Source organism: Arachis ipaensis, chromosome B3 (genome assembly GCF_059453495.1).
Source record: "Arachis ipaensis isolate K30076 ecotype BB chromosome B3, ASM5945349v1, whole genome shotgun sequence".
NCBI lineage: Eukaryota > Viridiplantae > Streptophyta > Magnoliopsida > Fabales > Fabaceae > Arachis > Arachis ipaensis.
In genome coordinates, this window is record NC_142438.1 from 111361685 (window position 1) to 111386741 (window position 25057).

At 42.2% G+C, this 25057-nt stretch overlaps 1 protein-coding gene, 1 non-coding gene and 1 pseudogene across 2 annotated transcripts; 1 reads left to right on the top strand and 2 right to left on the bottom strand.

Annotated features, from left to right (window-relative positions):
* Positions 1-5171: 5171 nt before the first annotated feature.
* Positions 5172-5279, bottom strand: LOC148572044 (small nucleolar RNA R71). Its single transcript, XR_015908691.1, has one exon. It is a non-coding gene; the product is annotated as a small nucleolar RNA R71 (small nucleolar RNA).
* Positions 5280-13036: 7757 nt separating this feature from the next.
* Positions 13037-14842, top strand: LOC148572045 (uncharacterized; annotated as a pseudogene).
* A 549-nt stretch (positions 14843-15391) lies between these two features.
* LOC148572046 (uncharacterized) lies at positions 15392-15936 on the bottom strand. The gene is made up of 2 exons (XM_088507358.1): positions 15929-15936; positions 15392-15824 (listed from the first exon to the last, which is right to left on the bottom strand). The coding sequence occupies exons 1-2, from the start codon at positions 15934-15936 to the stop codon at positions 15392-15394; spliced, it is 441 nt and encodes a 146-aa protein (XP_088363484.1).
* Between the last annotated feature and the right edge of the window lie 9121 nt (positions 15937-25057).

Sequence of the window (25057 nt, forward strand, 5' to 3'; positions counted from 1 at the left end):
AGGCACAAGAGACAGAGACATTGTGATTGCATACTTAAGAATGTGAGCATAATACTTTGCATAGAAAATAAGTGGCACACCAAACTTAGTGTGACACTTTCACTTGGAATTAATGCAAGTATCTTGTAAGAATTGGAACTAAATTTTGTTGCATAGCAACACCAAACTTAGAATGCAACCATATGTCAATTTATTTGAACTAAAACTAAACAAAAGAAACTGTTATATGTTAAATACAATCACCAAATGAAGAATCTGTTATGAATAAGGATGTCTTGGTGATGTATGAACAAAAACAGTTAATGAAGGAAAGCATTAAAAACAAGTAAATAAATGAAACAAAGAGAAAACAAAAATTATCCAACTAAGAAGAAAAATAACACTGTAAAAGGCAATATGATTATGCAGACAAGTGATGTTGCTGGATTGATTTGCATAAAAAAATAGGTGGCACACCAAACTTAGAATCATGGTGTGTCACTTTCATGTAAAATTGATGCAATCATCCATGAAGATGGAAAACAGTTTGTTGCAGGGCAACACCAAACTTAGAATGTGATCATATGCCAATTTATTGAAATTTAAACAAAGTAAGGAGAAGAAATGTACCTACTGTCTACCTGTTCTTTACTTTCTTCCTCTTCTTCCAATTTGTTAAGAGGAATGACTTCAAGAGAGGAGAAGATTCAGCTATTGCCCCCTGTCTTGATTTCCTCTCAGCAAGCTTTCTTTTGTACATGGCTTGATTGAGCTTGCTTGCTGGATCAGGGGGAGGATTGTTTGCAGTTGACCTTCTCATGAATGTTGTCCTTGGTATCTTGGTCACAATCCTCTTCTTGGTGCTTTTGTTAATTGCCTTCACTTCCTTGAATTTACGACTTGGTTGCTGTGTGATTGTTGGAGTTTTGTCTTTATCAAGAGTCTCTTGCAATAGTGGTTCTGTGGATTCTTCTTTCATGTACTTCTCTGCCTCACTTGAGTTTGGAATGACTTCTTCACTTTCTTGCTCCTCCACTTCCTCTTTTACACCCAACATTCGTTTCAATCGCTCTATCATGGGGGAGGTTTGTCGATCTTCCCAACATTTCTTCATCTCCTCGTCATACCTTTCAATCATGGATTCAGATGTTGAGGCATTTTGGTCCAGGGAGGTTTGTGAGAGTTGTGAGTCTTCATGTTCTCTTGTCATCTCAAGTGCAGTTTCAGGTTCAACCACCTCATTCTTCATTGAAAGTTCACTTGATGCTGTGGCCTCCTTATCTTACTTTTCCACTTCCTCACCCACATATTTGTCTTCATCCTCACTGGTTGATGGTTCTAAGTTTCCCCTTGTTTGCTCTAAGGACCCATTTATCTGCTCGAGGATGGTTTCTTCCCAAGATGGGGATTTTGTGTAAAATTCCACTAGTTTTCTCTGTATTTCAATGCCTTCACGGTATTCCTCATCTGTTAATTCAATGCCTTCAAGGTATTCCTCATCTTTTAATTCAAGAGATGAAGGTCGAGAGTAATTTTGGTGAAGTGAATGTGTTGTGGTGAAGTTGTGTTGAGGGGTGTGGAATGAGTTGTGTGATCGATGGGATGACTGGTATGGATTTTGGAGGAAACTTTGTGTTGAGGCATAATCAAGTGATGAAGAACTTTCAAATGAGAAACTGGGACGTGAGGGTGGATGCTTTTCCATTCTTTGGCGATGCTTCCATCTTCCATGAGGATAATGATATGAATCATTTTGTGGTGGTGGATGGTATCCCATATGATTTTCTTTCTCATCTTGTGGTTCTGACGCATAGCTCCATGAATTGGAGTGCCCAGAATTTGAAGTTTCTTGGTGATATCCCCAGCCATCATTAGAGATTGGTGATGGTGGGTGATATCCCATAAAATTTTGTTTGACCAAATGATGAGTTGAACTCCATTTGTATTTTGCAAACATCAATGAAAATTGAAATTACTCATATCAGAGATGAGAATTTCTTAGTGAGGCAATAACTCAAACACCTTGGTTTCAACTTAGAACAGAGAAAAAAAATAAAGAAAATGCTTGATCTAGACTTCTCACCCACTTAATCATTGTTGATCTAATCAATCCCCACAGACGGCGCCAAAAACTTGATGAGTATTTTGGTGAAAAATAAATCTCTCACAAAACATCACAATCCAACCGGCAAGTGCACCGGGTCGCATCAAGTAATAATAACTCACGGGAGTGAGATCGATCCCACAGGGATTGATGGATCAAGCAATTTTAGTGGGTGATTAGTTTAGTCAAGCTGACATTTAGTGTGAATTGTGTGAAATGTAGCCAACAGAAAGTAAATTGCAATGAATCTTAAAGATGCAGAAAGTAAAATTGCAAGTAAGTTAAAGAACAAGAAAGTAAAATAGCTGAAACTTAAATGGCAAGAAAAGTAAATTGCATGAAATGTAAAGGGGAGTAGGTGCTGGAAATTAAAAGGAAGCAGTAGATCAAGTAACTGAAAAGTTAAATTGCGGGAAGAATAAAGGAAATTGGATGCTAGGAATTAAAACAGAATTTAAATTGTGAAGTGCAGTGAAGTAAGGAACGCTCAGATTCTCAGCTTAATTGCAAAATAAAATTGAAGATCTCAGGGAATCAAAGAGACTAGAAAACGAGTCTAGATCTCAAGCCCTTCCTTGATTCAACAGCAGACAGATTGAAGAAGAAATGAAGATGGAAGCAGTAAATGAAAACTTTGATTCAAATCCCAATTTCTGAAATTATGCAGACAAGCAAAACAAAGAGAAATCTCAAAGGGAGAATGAAACAGAATTTCTTCAATTCTCCACTCAAGATTCAAGACAAGAATATAAACTAAGAGAGAGCTCTCTAATCCTAATGCTCCCTAGTGGAGCCAGCCTCTCTTCACAAATATGAAAATGATGCCTTATATAGGCTTTACAAAATCAAAATGAAATTCAAAACAAATTACAATTAAAATGAAATTTCTATTCTAACTATCTCTTGTGCCTTTGAGTGGTGTCAATTGGGCCTTTGCTCTTGATGGAATTGGGTTGAAAGAGGCCTTGGTTGATTGCTCTTGAAGTTTGAAGAAGAACCAAAGTGAACCAATTGAACCGGGTTTGAGGTTAGCCAAAGTTGGACCTAAAGTTTGAGACAAAGTTAGGGGTCTAACTTTGGCTCCAACTTTTCATAGCAGCAAACACATTCTGCTGGTATGGACGTTGGTGCCAACGTTAGGGGTCTAACTTTGACCCTAACGTTGGCCTCCCTTATGCACATTTATGGCGCCAACTTTGTCCTCTTGTCATGTTGCCAATTTTATGCCCAATATAGACTATCATATATGGTTGGAAAGCTCTGAATGTCAGCTTTCTAACCCACTTGGAATTACTTCAATTGGACATCTACAACTCAAGTTATGATCATTTGAAGAGGGCATGGTCGCTGGCTTTGGTGTGCAGCGTTTGATGTAACGTTAGCCCTCAAATGTTGGCAAAAACGCCAGTTCTGGAGGCTCAAATGTATTGTCCACCCCATACTATTATACATTGTTGGAAAGCCCTGGATGTCGACTTTCCAATGCCGTTGAGAGCACATCAATTGGAGCTCTACAGCTCGAGTTATACTCCATCGAAGGTGCAGAGGTCAAGTGGCCTCACTGCATGTTGCCACCATGTTCATTTATGCACATTACAGGGCAGTTTTCTCCATCAATTTTAGTGTCCACCATGCAGTGCCATATATGCTTGGAAAGCTCTTGATTCCTACTTTCCAATGCTTCTTGAATCACCTCATTTGGAGCTCTGTAGCTCAAGTTATTCTTGTTGGAAGTATACCCCTTGTATGCCTTGTGGTGTGTGGCGCCAACGTTAGCTCCTTCCCCATTGTAATTCATGTGCCAATGTTAGCCTCCAAGTTAGGGGGCTAACGTTGGCGCAAACGTTGGCCCTTCTCCCTTATGTCTTCATGTGCCAAAGTTAGCCTCCAAGTTAGGGGGCTAACGTTGGCGCAAACGTTGGATGGCCAGGGAGGAAAATTCTCTTGCCAACGTTAGCCTCCAAGTTAGGGGGCTAACGTTGGCTCAAACGTGGGGAGCCCAGGGAGAATTCTTCATGCCTAACGTTAGCCTTCAAGTTAGGGGTCTAACTTTGAGGCTAACTTTAGGTCCAACCTTTTGCTTCATGGTTCAATTTCATTTATTCCATTGTTCTCTCTTCACTCCTAGCCATTCCTTCTTTGCTTCAACCTTTCTCCAAGCTTTCTTCACCTATCATTAATCAACCAAACTCATCAAAGCTATGCTCAAAATCATGAGATATTCAATCTTTCATAATATGTAACAAATATAGCATAAAACCTCATGAAATGGCATGAATTCATATATGGTTGGTTCAATCAAGGGAAACATGAAAATCTACCCAATTGGCTTGCTTATGGCTCAAGAAAGTGCATAATTCAATTGAAAACAAAAGAAAAAGGCTAGTTAAAATAGGCTAAGATGACTTGTCATCACTCCTATCCTTACCCTTGTGTTTGGATTCTTCATTCTTCTTCACCCCTATTCCTTTTCTTCTTCTACTAACAATAAGGAACCTCTTTACTGTGACATAGAGGATTCCTCTTCTTTTCTTGTTCTCTTCTCTTTCTTATGAGCAGGAACAAGAAAAAAGGCATTCTTGTTGAAGCTGATCCAGAACCTGAAAGGACTCTGAAGAGGAAACTAAGAGAAGCTAAATTACAACAATCCAGAGACAACCTTATTGAAAATTTCGAACAAGTAAAGGAGATGGCAGCCGAACCCAACAACAATAATGCAAGGAGAATGCTTGGTGACTTTACTGCACCTAATTCCAATTTACATGGAAGAAGCATCTCCATTCCTGCCATTAGAGCAAACAACTTTGAGCTGAAACCTCAGCTAGTTTCTCTGATGCAGCAGAACTGCAAGTTTCATGGACTTCCATCTGAAGATCCTTTTCAGTTCTTAACTGAATTCTTGCAGATATGTGATACTGTTAAGACTAATGGAGTAGATCCTGAAGTCTACAGGCTCATGCTTTTCCCTTTTGCTGTAAGAGACAGAGCTAGAGTGTGGTTGGACTCTCAACCCAGAGATAGCCTGAACTCTTGGGACAAGCTGGTCACGACTTTCTTAGCCAAGTTCTTTCCTCCTCAAAAGCTGAGCAAGCTTAGAGTGGATGTTCAAACCTTCAGACAGAAAGAAGGTGAATCCCTCTATGAAGCTTGGGAAAGATACAAGCAGCTGACCAAAAAGTGTCCTTCTGACATGCTTTCAGAATGGACCATCCTGGATATATTCTATGATGGTTTATCTGAGCTATCAAAGATGTCATTGGATACTTCTGCAGGTGGATCCATTCACCTAAAGAAAACGCCTGCAGAAGCTCAAGAACTCATTGACATGGTTGCTAATAACCAGTCCATGTACACTTCTGAGAGGAATCCTGTGAATAATGGGACGCCTATGAAGAAGGGAGTTCTTGAAATTGATACTCTGAATGCCATATTGGCTCAGAACAAAATATTGACTCAGCAAGTCAATATGATTTCTCAGAGTCTGAATGGAATGCAAGCTGCTTCCAACAGTACTCAAGAGGCATCTTCTGAAGAAGAAGCTTATGATCCTGAGAACCCTGCAATAGCAGAGGTGAATTACTTAGGTGAACCTTATGGAAACACCTATAATCCATCATGGAGAAATCATCCAAATCTCTCATGGAAGGATCAACAAAAGCCTCAACAAGGCTTTAATAATGGTGGAAGATACAGGTTTAACAATAGTAAACCTTTTCCATCATCCACTCAGCAACTGATAGAGAACTCTGAACAAAATACTTCTAATCTAGCAAACTTAGTCTCTGATCTATCTAAGGCCACTATGAGTTTCATGAATGAAACAAGATCCTCCATTAGAAATTTGGAAGCACAAATGGGCCAGCTGAGTAAAAGAATCACTGAAATTCCTCCTAGTACTCTCCCAAGCAATACAGAAAAAAATCCAAAAGGGGAGTGCAAGGCCATTGAATTGATCACCATGGCCGAACCTGTAAAGGAAGGAGAGGACGTGAATCCCAGTGAGGAAGACCTCCTGGGACGTCCAGTGATCAATAAGGAGTTTCCCTCTGAGGAACCAAAAGAATCTGAGGCTCAACTAGAGACCATAGAGATTCCATTAAACCTCCTTATGCCATTCATGAGCTCTGATGAGTATTCCTCTTCTGAAGAGAATGAGGATGTCACTGAGGAGCAAGTCACCAAGTACCTTGGTGCAATCATGAAGCTGAATGCCAAATTATTTGGCATTGAAACTTGGGAAGATGAACCTCCCTTGTTCACCAATGAACTAAGTGATCTGGATCAACTGAGATTGCCTCAGAAGAAACAGGATCCTGAAAAGTTCGTAATACCTTGTACCATAGGCAACATGATCTTTGAAAAAGCTCTATGTGACCTTGGTTCAGGGATAAACCTCATGCCCCTCTCTGTAATAGAGAAACTGCGAATCTATGGGGTGCAAGCCACTAAAATCTCATTAGAGATGGCAGACAATTCGAGAAAACAGGCTTATGGACAAGTAGAGGACGTGTTAGTAAAGGTTGAAGACCTTTACATCCCTGCTGATTTCATAATCCTAGATACTGGGAAGGATGAGGATGAATTCATCATCCTTGGAAGACCCTTCCTAGCCACAGCAAGAGCTGTGATTGATGTGGACAAAGGAGAATTGATCCTTCAATTAAATAAGGACAACCTTGTGTTTAAAACTCAAGGATCTCTCTCTGTACCCATGGAGAGGAAGCATAGTAAGCTTCTCTCTTTGCAGAGTCAAACAAAGCCCCCACAGTCAAACTCTAAGTTTGGTGTTGGGAGGCCACAACCAAACTCTAAGTTTGGTGTCAAACCCCCATATCCAAACTCTAAGTTTGGTGTTGGGAGGTCTCAACAAAGCTCTGCACATCTGTGAGGCTCCATGAGAGCCCACTGTCAAGCTATTGACATTAAAGAAGCGCTTGTTGGGAGGCAACCCAATGTTTATTTATCTAATTTTCAGTGTTTTTCATGTTTTATTCGGTTCATGATCATGTGGAGTCACAAAATAAACCAAAAAATTGAAAACAGAATCAAAAACAGCAGAAAAAAAATCACACCCTGGAGGAAGACCTTACTGGCGTTTAAACGCCAGTAAGAAGCATATTTTGGACGTTCAACGCCAGAACAGAGCATGGTTCTGGCGCTGAACGCCAGAAATGGGCAGCATCTGGGCGTTTGAATGCCAGAAATGTACCCTGGAGAAGAGCTGGCGCTGAACGCCCAGAACAAGCATGGTTCTGGCGTTCAACGCCAGAAATGGGCTACAAATGGGCGTTCAACGCCCAGAACAAGCACCAATCTGGCGCTGAACACCCAGAGTTGTGTGCAAGGGCATTTTGCATGCCTAATTGGGTGCAAGGTTGTAAATCCTTGAACACCTCAGGATCTGTGGACCCCACAGGATCCCCACCTACCTCCACTCACTTCTTCTCACCCCTCTTTCACACAATCCCATAAACACTCTTCCCCAAAACCCTTCACCAATCACCTCAATCTCTCTTCCCCATCACCTCTTCACCACTCACATCCATCCACTCTTCCCCATAAACCTACCTCATAAACTCCACCTACCTTCACAATTCAAAATCAATTTCCCACCCAAACCCACCCTAAATGGCCGAACTTACCCCCCTCCCTTCCCTATATATAGCCCTCTATTCTTCCTCATTTTCACACAACACAACCCTCTCTTCCCCTTCTTGGCCGAAACACATCTCCCCCCTCTCCTCCATATTTTCTTCTTCTTTTTCATCTATTCTTTCTTCTCTTGCTCGAGGACGAGCAATATTCTAAGTTTGGTGTGGTAAAAGCATAAGCTTTTGTTTTTCCATTACCATTGATGGCACCTAAGACCGGAGAATCCTCTAGAAAAGGGAAAGGGAAGACAAAAGCTTCCACCTCCGAGTCATGAGAGATGGAAAGATTCATCTCCAAAGCCCATCAAGACCACTTCTATGATGTTGTGGTCAAGAAGAAGGTGATCCCTGAGGTCCCTTTCAAGCTCAAGAAGAATGAGTATCCGGAAATCCGACATGAAATCCAAAGAAGAGGTTGGGAAGTTCTAACAAAACCCATCTAACAAGTCGGCATCCTAATGGTTCAAGAGTTCTATGCCAATGCATGGATCACTAGGAACCATGATCAAAGTAAGAACCCAAACCCAAAAAATTATCTCACTATGGTTCGGGGGAAATACTTAGATTTTAGTCCGGAAAATGTGAGGTTGGCGTTTAACTTGCCTATGATGCAAGGAGATGCACGCCCCTACAATAGAAGGGTCAACTTTAATCAAAGGTTGGACCAAGTCCTCATGGACATATGTGTGGAAGGAGATCAATGGAAGATTGACTCCAAAGGCAAGCCGGTTCAATTAAGAAGACTGGACCTCAAGCCTGTGGCTAGAGGATGGTTGGAGTTCATCCAACGCTCCATCATCCCCACTAGCAACCGATCTGAAGTTACTGTGGATCGGGCCATCATGATCCATATCATCATGATTAGAGAGGAAGTAGAAGTTCATGAAGTCATCTCCCTTGAACTCTACAAAATAGCCGAAAAGCCCTCTCCTGGGGCAAGGCTAGCTTTTCCTCATCTTATTTGCCATCTATGTTACTCAGTTGGAGCTTCCATAGAAGAAGATATTTCCATTGAGGAAGAGAAGCCCATCACTAAGAAAAGGATGGAGCAAGCAAGAGAGCCCATTCATGGAGCTCAAGAGGCGCATGAAGCTCATCACCATGAGATCCCGGAAATACCTCAAATGAATTTTCCTCCACAAAACTATTGGGAGCAAATCAACACCTCCCTAGGAGAATTAAGTTTCAACATGGGACAACTAAGGGTGGAACATCAAGAGCACTCCATCATCCTTCATGAAATAAGAGAAGATCAAAAAGAAATGAGGGAGGAGCAACAAAGACAAGGAAGAGACATAGAAGAGCTCAAGGACATCATTGGTTCCTCAAGAAGGAAACGTCACCATCACTAAGGTGGACTCATTCCTTATTCTTACATTCTCTATTTTTCGTTTTCTCTATGTTAAGTGCTTATCTATATTTGTGTCTTATTACATGATCATTAGTAGTTAGTAACTATATCTTAAAGTTATGAATGTCCTATGAATCCATCACCTCTCTTAAATGAAAAATGTTTTAATTCAAAAGAACAAGAAGTACATGAGTTTCGAATTTATCCTTGAACTTGGTTTAATTATATTGATGTGGTGACAATGCTTCTTGTTTTCTGAATGTATGCTTGAACAGTGCATATATCTTTTGAAGTTGTTGTTTAAGAATGTTAAATATGTTGGCTCTTGAAAGAATGATGACAAGGAGACATGTTATTTGATAATCTGAAAAATCATAAAAATGATTCTTGAAGCAAGAAAAAGCAGCAAAGCACAAAGCTTGCAGAAAAAAAAAGAGAGAAAAATAGGCGAAAAAAATATAGAAAGAAAAAGAAAAAACAAGCAGAAAAAGCCAAGAGCTCTTAAAACCAAGAGGCAAGAGCAAAAAGCCAATAACCCTTAAAACCAAAAGGCAAGGGCAAATAAAAAGGATCCCAAGCCTTTGAGCATCAGTGGATAGGAGGGCCTAAAGGAATAAAATCCTGGTCTAAGCGACTAAACCAAGCTGTCCCTAACCATGTGCTTGTGGCGTGTAGGTGTCAAGTGAAAACTTGAGACTGAGCGGTTAAAGTCAAGGTCCAAAGCAAAAGAAGAGTGTGCTTAAGAACCCTGGACACCTCTAATTGGGGACTTTAGCAAAGCTGAGTCACAATCTGAAAAGGTTCACCCAATTATGTGTCTGTGGCATTTGTGTATCCGGTGGTAATACTGGAAAACAAAGTGCTTAGGGCCACGGCCAGGACTCATAAAATAGCTGTGTTCAAGAATCATCCTACTGAACTAGGAGAATCAATAACACTATCTGAACTCTGAGTTCCCATAGATGCCAATCATTCTGAACTTCAATGGATAAAGTGAGATGCCAAAACTATTTAAGAGGCAAAAAGCTACAAGTCCTGCTCATCTGATTGGAGCTATGTTTCATTGATAGTTTGGAATTTATAGTATATTTTCTTCTTTTTATCCTATTTAATTTTCAGTTGCTTGGGGACAAGCAACAATTTAAGTTTGATGTTGTGATGAGCGGATAATTTATACGCTTTTTGGCATTGTTTTTAGTATGTTTTTAGTAGAATCTAGTTACCTTTAGGGATGTTTTCATTAGTTTTTATGTTAAATTCACATTTCTGGACTTTACTACGAGTTTGTGTGTTTTTCTGTGATTTCAGGTATTTTCTGGCTGAAATTGAGGGACTTGAGCAAAAATCAGATTCAGAGGTTGAAGAAGGACTGCTGATGTTGTTGGATTCTGACCTCCCTGCACTCAAAATAGATTTTCTGGAGTTACAGAACTCAAAATGGTGCACTTCCAATTGCGTTGGAAAGTAGACATCCAGGGATTTCTAGCAATATATAATAGTCTATACTTTGCCCAAGTTTAGATGATGCAAACTGGCATTCAACTCCAGTTCTCTGCCCAATTCTGGCGTCCATCGCTAGAAACAAGTTGCAAAGTGGAGTTCAACGCCCAAAATGGCACAAAAGCTGGCGTTCAACTCCAAGAATGACCTCTCCATGTGTAGACTTCAAGCTCAGCCCAAGCACACACCAAGTGGGCCCCGGAATTGAATTTATGCATCAATTACTTATCTCTGTAAACCCTAGTAACTAGCTTAGTATAAATAGGACTTTTTACTATTGTATTAGACATCCTGGATTGTATCTTTTGATCATTTTTAGATCTCTTAACCTCCATGGGAGGCTGGCCACTCGGCCATGCTTACCCTATATTCGCTCATGTATTTTTAACGGTAGAGTTTCTACACTCCATAGATTAAGGTGTGGAGCTCTGCTGTTCCTCAAAGATTAATGCAAAGTACTACTGTTTTTCTATTCAATTCAACTTATTCTGCTTCTAAGATATTCATTCGCACTTCAACCTGAATGTGATGAACGTGATAATCATCATCATTCCCTATGAACGCGTGCCTAACAACCACTTCCGTTCTACCTTCGATTGAATGATTATCTCTTGGATCTCTTAATCAGAATCTTCGTGGTGTAAGCTAGATTGATGGCGGCATTCATGAGAATCCGGAAAGTCTAAACCTTGTCTGTGGTATTCCGAGTAGGATTCTGGGATTGAATGACTGTGACGAGCTTCAAACTCGCGATTGCTGGGCGTAGTGACAGACGCAAAAGGAGGGTGAATCCTATTCCAGCATGATCGGGAACCTCAGATGATTAGCCGTGCTGTGACAGAGCATTTGGACCATTTTCACAAGAGGAGGGGATGTAGCCACTGACAACGGTGATGCCCTTGCATAAAGCCAGCCATGGAAAGGAGTAAGACTGATTGGATGAAGACAGCGGGAAAGCAGAGATTCAGAGGAACGAAAGCATCTCTACACGCTTATCTGAAATTCTCACCAATGAATTACATAAGTGTTTCTATCCTTATTTTCTGTTTAATTAGTATTATTTTTGAAAACTCCATAATCAATTATTATCCGTCTGACTGAGATTTACAAGGTGACCATAGCTTGCTTCATACCAACAATCTCCGTGGGATCGACCCTTACTCACGTAAGGTTTATTACCTGGACGACCCAGTGCACTTGCTGGTTAGCTGTATCGAAGTTGTGACAAATTATGAATTGAGATTAGAGCACTAAGTTTTTGGAGCCATTACCAGAGATCACAATTTCGTGCACCATGGAGCGAGGGATATCATGCGCTGGCGATGTCGGAGGTTGAACGGAGCGGGGGGTGGCCACCTGTAAGGACACTCCGACGATCAAGTCAGAATCCGTACTGGTGGGTGGCAGAATTAGGTAAGAATGTGACGTAACTTGGGGGGAGAGCTTTTCTCTCCCCTTATATACTGTGCTAGGTGGGCCTAGTGATGGCCTAGCCCAATGGTTGAGGGGTTGTGAGCTGTCACATCCCACGTGGGCAGGTTGTCCCGTACTTCGGGTTGGGACACCGGATATTGCCCCGAGGATACCGACCCGAGCGATGACATACTCTGGGTGGTAGGTCGGTCGGGCCCTGGATCGGTTGTTAGAACCGACCCGTTGAACTCCTTTGCTGGAGGTTTGGTCCTGGGTGGGGCAGTGCCCCGACCGGCAACTTCTTGGGCTGGACTCGGCAGTCCGTAACAGTGCCCCCAATGCGCCAGCCTTGAGGTCTGAGGCTCGTGGCTGGGCGCGTTTGTCTTATTTTCTGAGGCGGCAAATTTTCTTCTTTTTCGGGAACTCGTTGATGGCGTTTCGTGTCACTCACGCATGGTCGCTTCGACCTTTGTGCTGTTTTCTTGGTTTTGGCACTGGGCATTAAATGCCCATCCTTTCATTGATTTGAAATTTTGGGTGGAATGGCAAATATGCCCCTGCCTTTTGGCACTCTTCCTCGACGGTTACGCTTTTCTCCCCTTTTTTATTTCGTAACCTCCTCTTTTCTTTACTTTTCCTTTTCCTCATCTCTTATTCTTTCGTACTGCTGCTCCTGCCCTTGCTTCTGCTTCGAACATTCTTGTTCCCTGCTGTTGCTTCGATCATTCTTGCTCGCAGTGCCCCACCTTCCTTCCTATCTGCTTCTTACAGATTCTGCTTCTTTTGGTAAGCTTTCGTAGCTTTTCCCCTTTTTGGTTGCTTATTTCCAGTTTTTGTGTATTTTTTCTTGTGTGCCTAGGTTTCTTCATTTTGCTTTTCCTTCTTAGAGGGGGTGCCACTGGATTTTCTTGCATTTTTACTTGCGTTTCTGGGTTAGTATAGGGGGGCTAGAGGGTGATTCATAGTTCTCTTTTCAATTTTTCTGTTTTGAGGGTTTTTGACTTCCCGTCTTGACTGAGTGGTGCCCCCGCTGTAGGTATGACCGAGCGTCTTGCTTCCTTGAGTCAGGCTCAGCGCCCTCTAGCCGACTTTGTCGACCACTATGCCTGGGTTTCCTCCGATGTGAAGGATACTCCTTCTAGGATTACAAAGGAGGGGCTCCAGAAACTACGACAGTCAGGGCTCTTGTGTGGAGGGGGTCCTGAGGAGGCGCTCTATCAAGTCTATGTCCCTGCTGGTCGGGAGCGTGTCTGTCAAAAGAACTTGGCTTCCCCTCGAGTTATTGATACGAGCCTATGTTCACGACCTTGGGGCTTCGTCTACCTTTTTCTCCTTTTGTTATGGGTTTATTAAATCGCTGTGATGTTGCACCGTCGCAGCTTCACCCAAATAGTTGGGCCTCCATCCGGTGCTTTGAGATGGTTTGCGAGTACCTGGAGCTGCCGATCTCAGTGAATGTCTTCCTCTACCTCTTCTTGCTCACGAACCCTTCTAGCCATGGGAAGGCTAAGAAGGGTTATATGTCTTTTAGGGCCCAACAGGGGCGCAGAATCTTTAGCCTATTTGAGGATTCCTATCATGGTTTTAAGTCTACCTTTTTTAAGGTTAGACCGGTCGAGGGTCATCAGCCTTTCTGGCTTACAGCTGAGGGGGTTAAGCAGATCCCGACCTACTGGAGCTTTGGGGCAGGGTCCGACTATCTTATAAAGGTATCTTATGATTGTCTGAGCCCGGAAGATCGCAATATTGCCGATATTTTATTGGCCATTTTTAGTAAGAAGAACCTTAATCTCCGTATGGTGATGGGGGACCGGGAGGCCGGTCGGTCGTATGTTGGTGGGTTCCTTTTTCCTTTGAGTTCTTCTATTCTTTAATTTTCTATTGTTGACACCTTTTCTCTCCTTTTCTATACTCACAGTTTCCATGGCTGGCGGGAAGAAGACTTTGGCTGACTTGATGAATCTCATCAAGGGGGACGAGGAGGGTGAGGATGACTCTTCGGCGGCCCCCACGGCTAGTCAGGAGCAAGGGAAAATCGGGGAAGCCAGTGGTCAGGTGGACGGGGCCGACCAGGCTCATCTGGAAAAGGTTGTTCCTCCCGAGAAGGTTACTGGGTTTGATGGTTTGGAGACGGAAATTTTTGAAGATGATTTTGGTTTTGGTGACGATGAGCTGAAGGTTGTGGGTAATCCCAAGAAAAGAAAGCGAGCTACCGAGAAGGAGCTCTCGGTTATGGAGAAAAACTTTGATGCTGGGGGTTTCATCGAGTCCCAGTTGCTCCCCGGCACTGAGGAGTTTTTCCATGAGGCCGACCTTTCCGGGCAGGCCAGGTGGATCTACCATAGTCTTCTCCGAGCTGCTGCTATCGCCAAGAAGGTGGAGCTTGTCTTGGGTAACTATCATGCTATGGAGGTAAGGTTTCGTAACTCCCAAAAAGATCTGACGGACTCACGATCTCGGGAGGAGTCTTTGAAGACGAAGTTGTCCGAGCAGGAGAAGAAGGCTGAGGAGGATGTCAAAGAGATTAATAGGCTGGTGGATCGGGATATGGCCTTGATGAAGGATCTGAATACCTCCCGTGGTGAGACTGCTGCCATGAAGAAGAGGATTGAGGAGTTGGAGGAGAAGCTAAAGTTGGCGGAGAGCTCGATGGAGACTGCTTCTCAAGAGATGGCTGCCCTGAAGAAAAAGAACAAGGAGCTTGCAAAAGGGGCTCGTGAGGCCGTCAAGCTGACTGAGGAAGGGATAAAGCTGCAGGTGACCGTTCTGACTCCCGATCTTGACTTTTCCTAAGTTGGTGCGATGAAGACTGTGGAGGCCGGGAAGATTGTTGATATTCTCTAAACGCTTGGATGGATGTTTCCCGATTTTCTTTGCTCTTTGTTTTATTTTGTAACTTGTTCTTTAATCTGGGACCTATTATGAGGCGCCCTTTGGCTGTACCGAATACTTTTTCTTTTTGATTTTAAGACTGCTGTTTTTAGTTATTGCTAGTTTTATTCGGGCCGTCGTGGCCTTGCTTTTACTTTTTGTTTGCTCGGGTCGTCGCGGCCTTTTGATTTACCGCTATCATGGTATTTATCTGTTGTTGCTTATCTGAGCCGATTTGTTTTCTTTTGGTCCCATATGGTTCCCAGGGTGATCAGTCCCGGGTTTTCGTTAGGTCAACCATTCGCCTTTTTTGTCTCGCTTGTTATTTTGATTTGAGACTTTGCAAAAAGTAAACTTATCATATTGTTAGGATTCTGAGACAAGGAAATAATGTAATGCGTAATTAAGTGAAAGATAATAGAAGGAAATGACATGATTGTAGAAAAGAGAGACACAGAAAGAGAATGTAAAGGTGGAACATAGGAGGGGGTTGAGGTTGTCAAGTCGTGTGGTCGCCCCTCCTTACGAGTAGAACCTCCTGAGGTTTGCCATGTTCCATGTTCTCGTCACCTCGTTTCCATCCAATTTTTCTAGCTTGTAGCCTCCTTTACCAAGGACTTCTCTTACTCTGTAAGGTCCTTCCCAGTTCGCGGCTAGCTTGCCTTCCACAGGTGTTGGTGGTCCTATGTCGTTACGTCGCAAGACCAGGTCGCCTTCTCCTAAACTTCTCTTCAGTACCTTGCCATTGTACTTTAGGGCTATTCTTTGTTTTATTGCTGCTTCTGCTAGCTGTGCCATTTGCCTCGTCTCGTCAGCCAAATCCTTTTCAATCACCTCACTTCCTCCTCCAAGGAGTAACCTTGGGCTTGGTTCCCCGATCTCGACTGGGATGACTGTGTCGATCCCGTATGTGAGTCGGAAGGGGGTTTCGCCGGTAGATGACTGGGGGGTGGTTCTGTATGACCACAAGACTGAACCTAGCTCGTCTGCCCATGAGCCCTTCTTCCATTCAAGTCACTTCTTTAACCCCTTTAGGATAATTTTGTTGGCTACTTCTACCTGTCCATTTGTTTGGGGGTGCTCGACCGAGGAGAATCTCTGTTTGATCCTTAGTCCTTCTAGGAACCCTTTAAACTTCTTGTCGTGAACTGTGTTCCGTTGTCCGATATGACGGTCTCCAGAATTCCGAATCTAGTGACCACCTATTTCCACATGAACTTTTGGCAATTTGCTGCGAATATGTTGGCTAGTGGTTCTGCTTCCATCCATTTGGTGTAATAATCTATGGCCACTATCAAGTACTTCACTTGCCCAGGCCCTGGTGGGAATGACCCCAAAAGGTCGACTCCCCATTGGGCGAAAAGTCGGGGAGCCTTCATCAGACTGAGCTCCTCAGGAGGTGCTTTGTGGAAGTTAGCATTTTCTTGGCACTTTTTACATTTTTCACGAACTCCTGGGCATCCAACATCATTAAAGGCCAGTAGTACCCTGCTCGGATGATTTTCCTTGCTAAAGATCTTCCCCCGATGTAGTGACCACAACACCCTTCGTGGACTTCTCTTAGGACGTAGTCCGTCTGGTCGGGGCGTAGGCATTTGAGTAGGGGCTGGTGGAGCCCTCGCTTGTACAACTGTCCTTGTATGATTGTGTATTTAGGAGCTTCCCTCTTTATAGCCTGTGCTTCCTTTTCGTCCGGGGGTGCTTCTGCATGATCCAAATATCGGGAGATGGGATCTATCCACGAGGGGGGTTTGGCACCTGAGCTGTGCACATGACAATTTCAGGTTCCGTTGCTAGCCCTTGGATCAAGGATCTGTTCCCAGTGCCGGGTTTGGTGCTCGCGAGCTTGGAAAAGGAGGTTGGCTCGGGTGTTTCTTTCTCTGGGGACGTGCTGGATTGTGACCTCTTCGAAGTTTTTGCATGGTGCTTTTACTTTTTCCAAGTATTTTTGTAGCAGCGCATCCTTGGCTTGGTAGCTGCCATTTACTTGGGAGGTGACGACTTGGGAGTCGCTGCTGACTTCTACCCTTGACGCTCCGACTTCTTTGGCTAGCATCAGTCCCCCTATCAAGGCTTCATACTCGGCTTGGTTGTTGGAGACTGGAAAATCAAACTTGATGGATTGCTCAAAGGCTACTCTTGTCGAGTTTTCGAGGATAATTCCGGCCCCTCCAAATGTTTGGTTGGATGCTCCGTCAACGTGGAGCTTCCACCATGTGCTCGGTGTATCGGGGGCCTCTCCTGTGACTTCTACGAGGAAGTCTGCCATGGCTTGGGCTTTGATTGCTTGTCTTGGCTCGTATTGCAAATCATATTGGGACAGTTCTACTGCCTATGCCATCATTCTTCCCGCCAGGTCGGATTTTTGGAGGACTTGTCGGATGACTTAGTCAGTTCTCAGGATGATTGTGTATCCTTGAAAGTATTGTTTTAGCCTTCTAGATGAAGTTAGTAAGGCGTAGGCTAGCTTTTCCAATTTGGTGTACCTCATCTATGCCCCTTGAAGTATTTTGCTGATGAAGTATATTGGGCGCTGGGTCTTGTCCTCCTCTCTGACTAGGACTTCCGCCATCGCTTGCATAGTCACAACCAAGTACAAGTATAGGGGTTCGCTTTCTCTGGGCTTGCTGAGTACGGGAGGTTCCGAGAGTATCCTCTTGAAGTGGTTGAATGCCTCTTCACACTCTGGGGTCCACTCAAAGGTGATTCTTTTTTTCATTAAGTTGAAGAATGGGATGGCCCTTTCAGCTGAGGCTCCGAGGAACCAAGACAGAGCCATGAGTTTCCCGGTGAGCCATTGCACATCTTTGATGCACCCAGGGCTTGTCATTTTGATAACGGCTTTGCACTTATCCGGGTTAGCTTCTACCCCTCTCTGTGTTATCATGAACCCCAGGAATTTTCCCCGCTTCCATGGCGAATGCACATTTAAGCGGGTTAAGCCTCATGTTAAATTTTCTTAGTGCCTTGAAGACAGCCTGGAGATCGTTTATTAGTTTGCTCGGCTCTGTTGTTTTTACCAGGATGTCATCGACATATACTTCTACCGTCTTGCCGATGAGGTTGTGGAAGACTTTTCTCATCAGCCTTTGGTAGGTGGCCCCCGCATTCTTCAGTCTGAAGGGTATTACCTTGTAGCAATAGGTGTCCCCTAGTGTTATGAATGTTGTTTTGTCCTCGTCAGGTCGGTGCATCGGAATTTGGTTGTAGCCAGAGTAGGCATCCATGAAACTGAGGAAACGATACCCCGCTGCCGAGTCAACCAGGGTGTCGATGTTGGGGAGGGAAAAGGAGTCTTTTGGGCATGCCTTGTTCAGGTCGGAGTAATCGACGCACATCCTCCATTTTCCACTGGCTTTTTTGACTAGGACAACATTGGACAGCCATGTTGAGTACTCAAGTTCCTTGATGAACCCTGCTTCTAGCAGTCCCGCTGTTTGCTTGGTGACTTCCTCAGCTCTTTCTTGTGATATCTTCCTTCGCCGTTGGGCTACCGGTTTAGCCTCGGGTTTTATGGCTAGTCGGTGAGACATGAACTCGGGATCTAATCCCGGCATGTCAGATAGGGTCCATGCAAAAAGGTCGCTGTTTGCCCTTACGATCTCTATGAGGGGGCCTTTGAGTTGATGGGGTAGGTTCCTATTTATGAAAGTAAACTGATCTGCCGACTTCCCTATTTGGAACTTTTCCATGTCCCCTTCTGGTTCAGGTCTTGACTTGTCCTTCATCCTGACATCCAGATCTGCTAGGAATACGCCAGCTACCTTCTTAGATTCTTTCCTTAAGGAGAGGCTGGCACTTTCGTAGGCGACTGCCGTCTCTAGGTCTCCCCTTATGGAACCAATTGTTCCCTTGTCCGTTATGAACTTCATTGTTAGGAACTTGGTGCATATTACAGCTGAGAATTCATTGATAGTTTTCCTCCCTAGGATGATGTTATAAGCAGTAGAGTCTCTAAGGACTACAAAGTCTGCCATAACCGATTTCCTGGTGTCACCAGTTCCTAGGCTGATTGGGAGAGAGATCGGCCCATCGAGTTTGATGTAGTTGTCACCTAGTCCTATGACTCCGTGTTGGTGATTTTTGAGGTCGGATTCTTTGAGTCCCATGGCGTCGAACACGTTTCTAAATAAGATATTAAAGTCGGATCCCGTGTCGACGAGGATGCGCCTAACCAGTCCTGATCCGACCATTGTTGTAACTACCATGGGGGTTTTCGGGGAGATCGTTGAACCATTTATCTTCTGGGCCAAAGGATATTGTGGGGTGGCTTTTGCTGTGACGGGGCCATCTGTTGAGATGGAGAGTACCCGGGTGTCCCTTCTCGCTGCCGACTTGGATTTGGGGGGCTGTCGCACCCGACCATAATGTTGACCACGAAAGTTGGGGGGTTACTGGTATCTCCTGGGGGTTCTTACCTTGGCTTGACAGTTCAGCTCCGATCTTCCTCGGAGCGCTCCCTTTCCCGCCTCCTCAGCTTCCTGATGAGCAGGGAGAATTTGCTCAGTTTTCCCTCTCTGATGGCCTGTTCTAAGGCATCCTTGAGGTCGAAGCAGTCTTGTGTTTTGTGACCAAATCCCTTGTGGTACTCGCAGTAAACGCTTTTGTTGCCTCCCGTTCTCTCTTTCAGGGGTCTGGGTCTGGATAAGATTCCTTTGTCTGCAATTTGTTGGTAGACTTCTACTATAGGTGCCGTGAGTAGCGTGTAGTTAGTGAACCTTCCTACCCGTGGTTGCTTGGGTAACTTGTTTAGGGTGCCATCCCTGGGAGTTTCTTTTTACCTGTTGACCTGGGGTGTCTGCCGAGCTGGTGGGTTGAGGAGCTGTCGTTTATTGGCTGCTACAACCTGACTGACCTCTTCATCATTGATGTATTCCTTGGCTACACTTTGGATTTCCTGTATGGTCCATTGAAAAATGGAAGATTGATGGTTTAGAAGTTATAGTAAACTCTCGTTGTAAGTATAGTTACTAAACCAAGCAATCAACCTTTCTTACAAACGTTTTGGTTGTCACAAGTAACAAACCCCTTTTTAAAATTGATAACCGAGTATTTAAACCTCGGGTCATCTTCTCAAGGAATTACAGGGAGGTATGTTCTTATTATTGGTTATGAGTCTTGTAAATTGGGGGTTTTGAAAGTAAGGAAGCAGTATGTTGAATGATAATAAGAATAAAATAAATAACTATAAAATAGACTCTTGGCAAGGTATGAAAACTGGAAGTCCTATCCTGGTTATCCTTATCAATTGTAATGAGAATTGGATTTTTCTCCCAGTTTGTTAACCTCTAACTATGAAGGTAAGTTAAGTGGATGAATTAATTCTTATTCTTCAAGTCCTAGTCTTTCCTTGGGAAAAGTTAGAGTTATTGGAACCCGAATTAATTCTGGAAGAATTCTAATTTTCAATCAACCATGAGTTTGATAACTCAAGCGTCTCCAATGACTCAACCAAAGCCATAAGGGAAAAATCTAAATTATTTATATAAATAAAAGAAAGCAATCATAATTCTGAAATACCTCAAATTATATTAAATAAAGAAATCAATTCTAACATGGAGTTCATAAGCCAATCAGGTAACATAACTAATACAAGCATTAAAGCATCTGAAAGTAAAAGAGAAATATAAAATAAAAGGAATATTGAACCTGTGACTGAAGATGAGTTGAACTAAACTAATAGAAATCCTAAAATCATAAATCCTAAGAGAGAGGAGAGAACCTCTCTCTCTAAAAACTACATCTAAAACTAAAAATTATGAATTGTGAGCTAATGATCATAAATGAATGGATTTTCCCACTTTATAGCCTCTAATCTGTGTTTTCTGGGCCACAAACTGGGTCAGAAACAGCCCAGAATTCGCTGGTTGCGAATTCAAATACGCTGATTTTTCATCACTGCGACGTGGCCGCGTGGAGCACGCATTTGCGTCACCTAGCGTCAGGGCAACTATGGCATATTATATATCAAATCGAAGCCCTGGATGTTAGCTTTCCAACGCAACTGGAACCGCATCATTTGGACCTCTATAGTTAAATTTATAGCCATTTGAGTGCGAAGAGGTCAGGCTGGACAGCTTAGCAATTTCTCCAACTTCTTGTATTCTTTCCACTTTTGCATGCTTCCTTTCCATCCTCTGAGCCATTCCTGCCCTGTAATCTCTGAAATCACTTAACACACATATCAAGGCATCTAATGGTAATAAGAGAGGATTAAACATAGGGAACTTAAGGCCAAAGAAGCATGTTTTCAATCAAAGCACATAATTAGGAAGGTAAATGTAAAAACATGCAAATAGTATGGATAAGTGGGTAAAGAGTTGATAAAAACCACTCAATTGAGCACAAGATAAACTATAAAATAGTGGTTTATCAACCTCCCCACACTTAAACATTAGCATGTCCTCATGCTAAGCTCAAGAGAAGCTATAAAGATGAAGAGGAACGGTAGATTAATATGAAATGCAACATATCTATATGAATGCGACTACATGCAAAATGTTTCTACCTACTTAGTTAAAAGTAAACAAATCTTTCAAAAATAAATATGAACTGGATTTCACTAATTCAAATCATGAAAATGAAGTACAAATAGACTTGTAAGAAGAAAATAGCTCATGAAAGCAGGGAACAAGGAATTCGAGCATCGAACCCTCACTGGTAGTGTATACACTCTAATCACTCAAGTGTTTAAGGTTCGATTCTCTCAATTCTCTACTAACCTTGCTTTCTAAGGCTTGCTTTTCTTCTACCAATCAACAAAAATTTAATGCACAGATACACATATCAAGTGGTCTTTTAAGGGTTGTAATGGGGTTAGGGTCAAGGTAGGATTGTATTTGGTCAAGTGGACTAAAATCTGAATCCTTAATTAACTTAAACTTTTTCCACCTAATTTAAGACAATCCATGTAATCAAAGTACAAAACCTAACTGTCCATTAACCATATTTTCCACATATTCATGCATTCTTATTTCAAGTACAGTACATATGCATCACTTTCACCACTTACTTTGGGGCATTTTGTCCCCTTTTACTTATTTGCTCTTTTTCTCCTCTTTTTCTCTTTTTCTTCTTTTTCTTCTCTTTTCTCTTTTTTTTTAATTATATTTTTATTTTTTTTTGTTTTTCTCAATGCATATGATTAAATTATTGAATGCATGAACATGTCCTAAACATTTCTTTCACATTTTAATAAAGATATACAATGCCCAATTCTTAAACCAAACGTTTCCAAACCCACTTTCTCCACACTTAAATCATAAGCACTCTCACTAGTATAAGCTAACCAAGGATTCAAATTAAGGACATTATTGTTTTTTGCTTAGAGTTAATGATGTGCTAAAGTAAAGAACAAAAGGGGTATAATAGGCTCAAAATTGGTTTGCAAGGGATAATGAAAGGTTAAGGCCATATGGGTATGGAAGCTTAGTGAAACAAAGGCCTCAATCATATAAGTGCATGCATACATCAAACCATGGAAATATAAAATTAAGCAAGACAAAGATCACAATTTTAGAGAGAAAAATACACACTAAAATAAAATTTTGGTTGATAAAATGCAACCAATTCAAATAGGCTCAAAATCTCACAGGTTTTGTGTGTTCGAGCTCTAAACTATGTTCCAGTATAATATTTCTTCAAACAAGTGTAACATTAAATTTTATTCAAATTAGTGAAATGCTCTAAAAGGTTTTTTGAAAAAGAAAATATTACTTCAACCAAGTGGTAAAATATGCACAAAATCAAATAGATATGCAATCAAACATGTAAATGCAACAAATAACAAGGAAAATAAAACAATGGTGTTGAAAAGAGGAAAATAGCTAACCCATGGAGATCGGTATCGACCTCCCCACACTTAAAGATTGCACCGTCCTCGGTGCATGCTAAGATGTGTAAGTGGATGGGGTTGTGGTTCCTCAGCTGGGGGTCTTTTTGTTCCTTTCTTTGCCGGTGGTTTGGTAGTAGCTTTCTCTTTACCTTTCTTGGTGGCCATCCTGAAAAGGGAAAAAGAAAGTAATTTGAATTCAAAGGGATAGAGCAAGGAAGAGGATGGATAAGGTGGTAATTAATGCACATTAAAAGATGAATGAAGTTAACACATGGTCATGACTACATGTGAAACAAATCATAAATGGAAATATAGCAAGTGCATATGATGACAATTAAATGCAAGGTGTTTATTGGCATGCAGGTAAAGGCATGAGTACCATAGATCAAGCATTTAATGTCCTAGTGAGATTACCAAGCCTTTCAAACTATCAACATGTTTGTAATAATAATTATATTTAATTAATAAAATATATAAAGGTTTTGTGAAAAGCAAGCATTTAGAGTAGTAGAATAAAAGAAATCTAAAAATAGTGCACAATGCCCTACGGACTTTTTCACAAACACATAGCAAGCATGGTAAATAAGCTATTGAAAGTATTAAATTGAACATGAAAGCAACCTTTTTTAAAAAGTAATATATAATTGTCAAATAATTCCTTTAATAATCCACAAAAATATAGAAAATAATGACCCAAATAAATTTCTAACACCAATGAAAATAATGCAATGAATAAAAGTATGCAAATAAATTAAATAAAATGGAATGAAAGCGAAGAAGATGAGAAGTCAAAGAAAATAAGAAAGGAAGAAGAAAGAAATAAGAAGGAAAGATAGAAGAAATTAGGATTAGAAAAGAAAAGATAAGATAATTGGCGCTGATTTGGGTAAGTTGTTCGGCGTAGGCGACGCGGTCACGTGGGTGATGCGGTCGCGTGGTGTGCGATAAGGCTGGGTGACGCGGACGTGTGGGGCACGCGATCGCGTGACTCGATTTGTGCTAGTGGCGCGAGTGCAGCCTCGCGGTCGCACAACTCTCTGTTCAAAACTTAGTATTGCAAAAATCCAAGGTGACGCGGTCGCGTGGTCGACGCGATCGCGTGAGTGGCCATCATGGGGATATGACGCGGACATGTAATAGCCCAGACCACCCGCTAGCATGATATTATCCGCTTTGGCACACAAGGCCTCACGGTTTTGCCTTTGACGATAGGGATGATAGCCAAAGTCCCCCACACTCACTCGTCAAAATGCGTCATGCTAGGGAGAGGTATCCACACCCTTATAAGGCATGCTTCGTTCCCCTCCCCAACCGATGTGGGACCTTACAATCCACCCCCCTAAGGGAGTCCAGCGCCCTCGCTGGCACATCGATCCGGGTTCTGGCTCTGATACCATAATGTAACAACCTACCATACAGAGTCTTATGCTTAAGTCATAATCCATAGATGGCAAGGTATTACGACCTCTAAAACAAAAATCTAGTACGTATAGTAGTGTGAATAAGGATTATAACTAGGAGCCTTTGTAGAAAAAGTGGTAAACAAAAATCACAACTCGAAAGCGCAACACTCCGATCGATAACACAACGAGCAAAGGATAAGTTAACGCGAGATTGTATATATACAAAAGAGTGTCAAAAACAGGAATATCAAAACTCAAATCCAGATGCGAAGATAACCGGTCCGAGCATAGCAATATATATATACATACATACATGTAATAAAATAAGGAAACCCAAAGGGACACAAATACAGAAACCTATTCTCCAAAAATCTCCTATGAGAGGAGTCATCACAGTTTGTATCATTTAATGGAGATAAAAATATCTAAACAAGATATATAAACCAAAACAGAGTCCCGAGAACAAAGGATCTTCGCTAATCCAGAAGTCTCCAGCATTCCTCAGCGAGAAACCTCACGTCCTGCATCTGAAAACCACAAAATCCGCATGGGTGAGAACCAGAGGTCCCCAGCATGGTAACAGCTTCCACATATATAATACATAATAATAGAGGAAAGCCGAAGGCAATCCTAGAACTTCCTCCAGATAATATCAAAGCTTATAAACAAAGTAAACCATAAGTGGCAACTGACTAAAGATCCTTCAGTCTAACTAATACTTCCCTTTCCGATTCCTTCAGACCTCCCAACCACCAGCAGGAGTATAATATAGCAAACACAGTTATATCAAACAAGAGATTTACAAATAGGAATAGATAAGGCATTTAGACATATAGCAAGTAATATGCAGTCAAATAGGCAATCTCAAACAATTCATATAGTATGCATATGATGAATGCCTGTCCCTAGTGGCTGATGATATCATCTGTCGGTTATAGAGCCAACCCGACA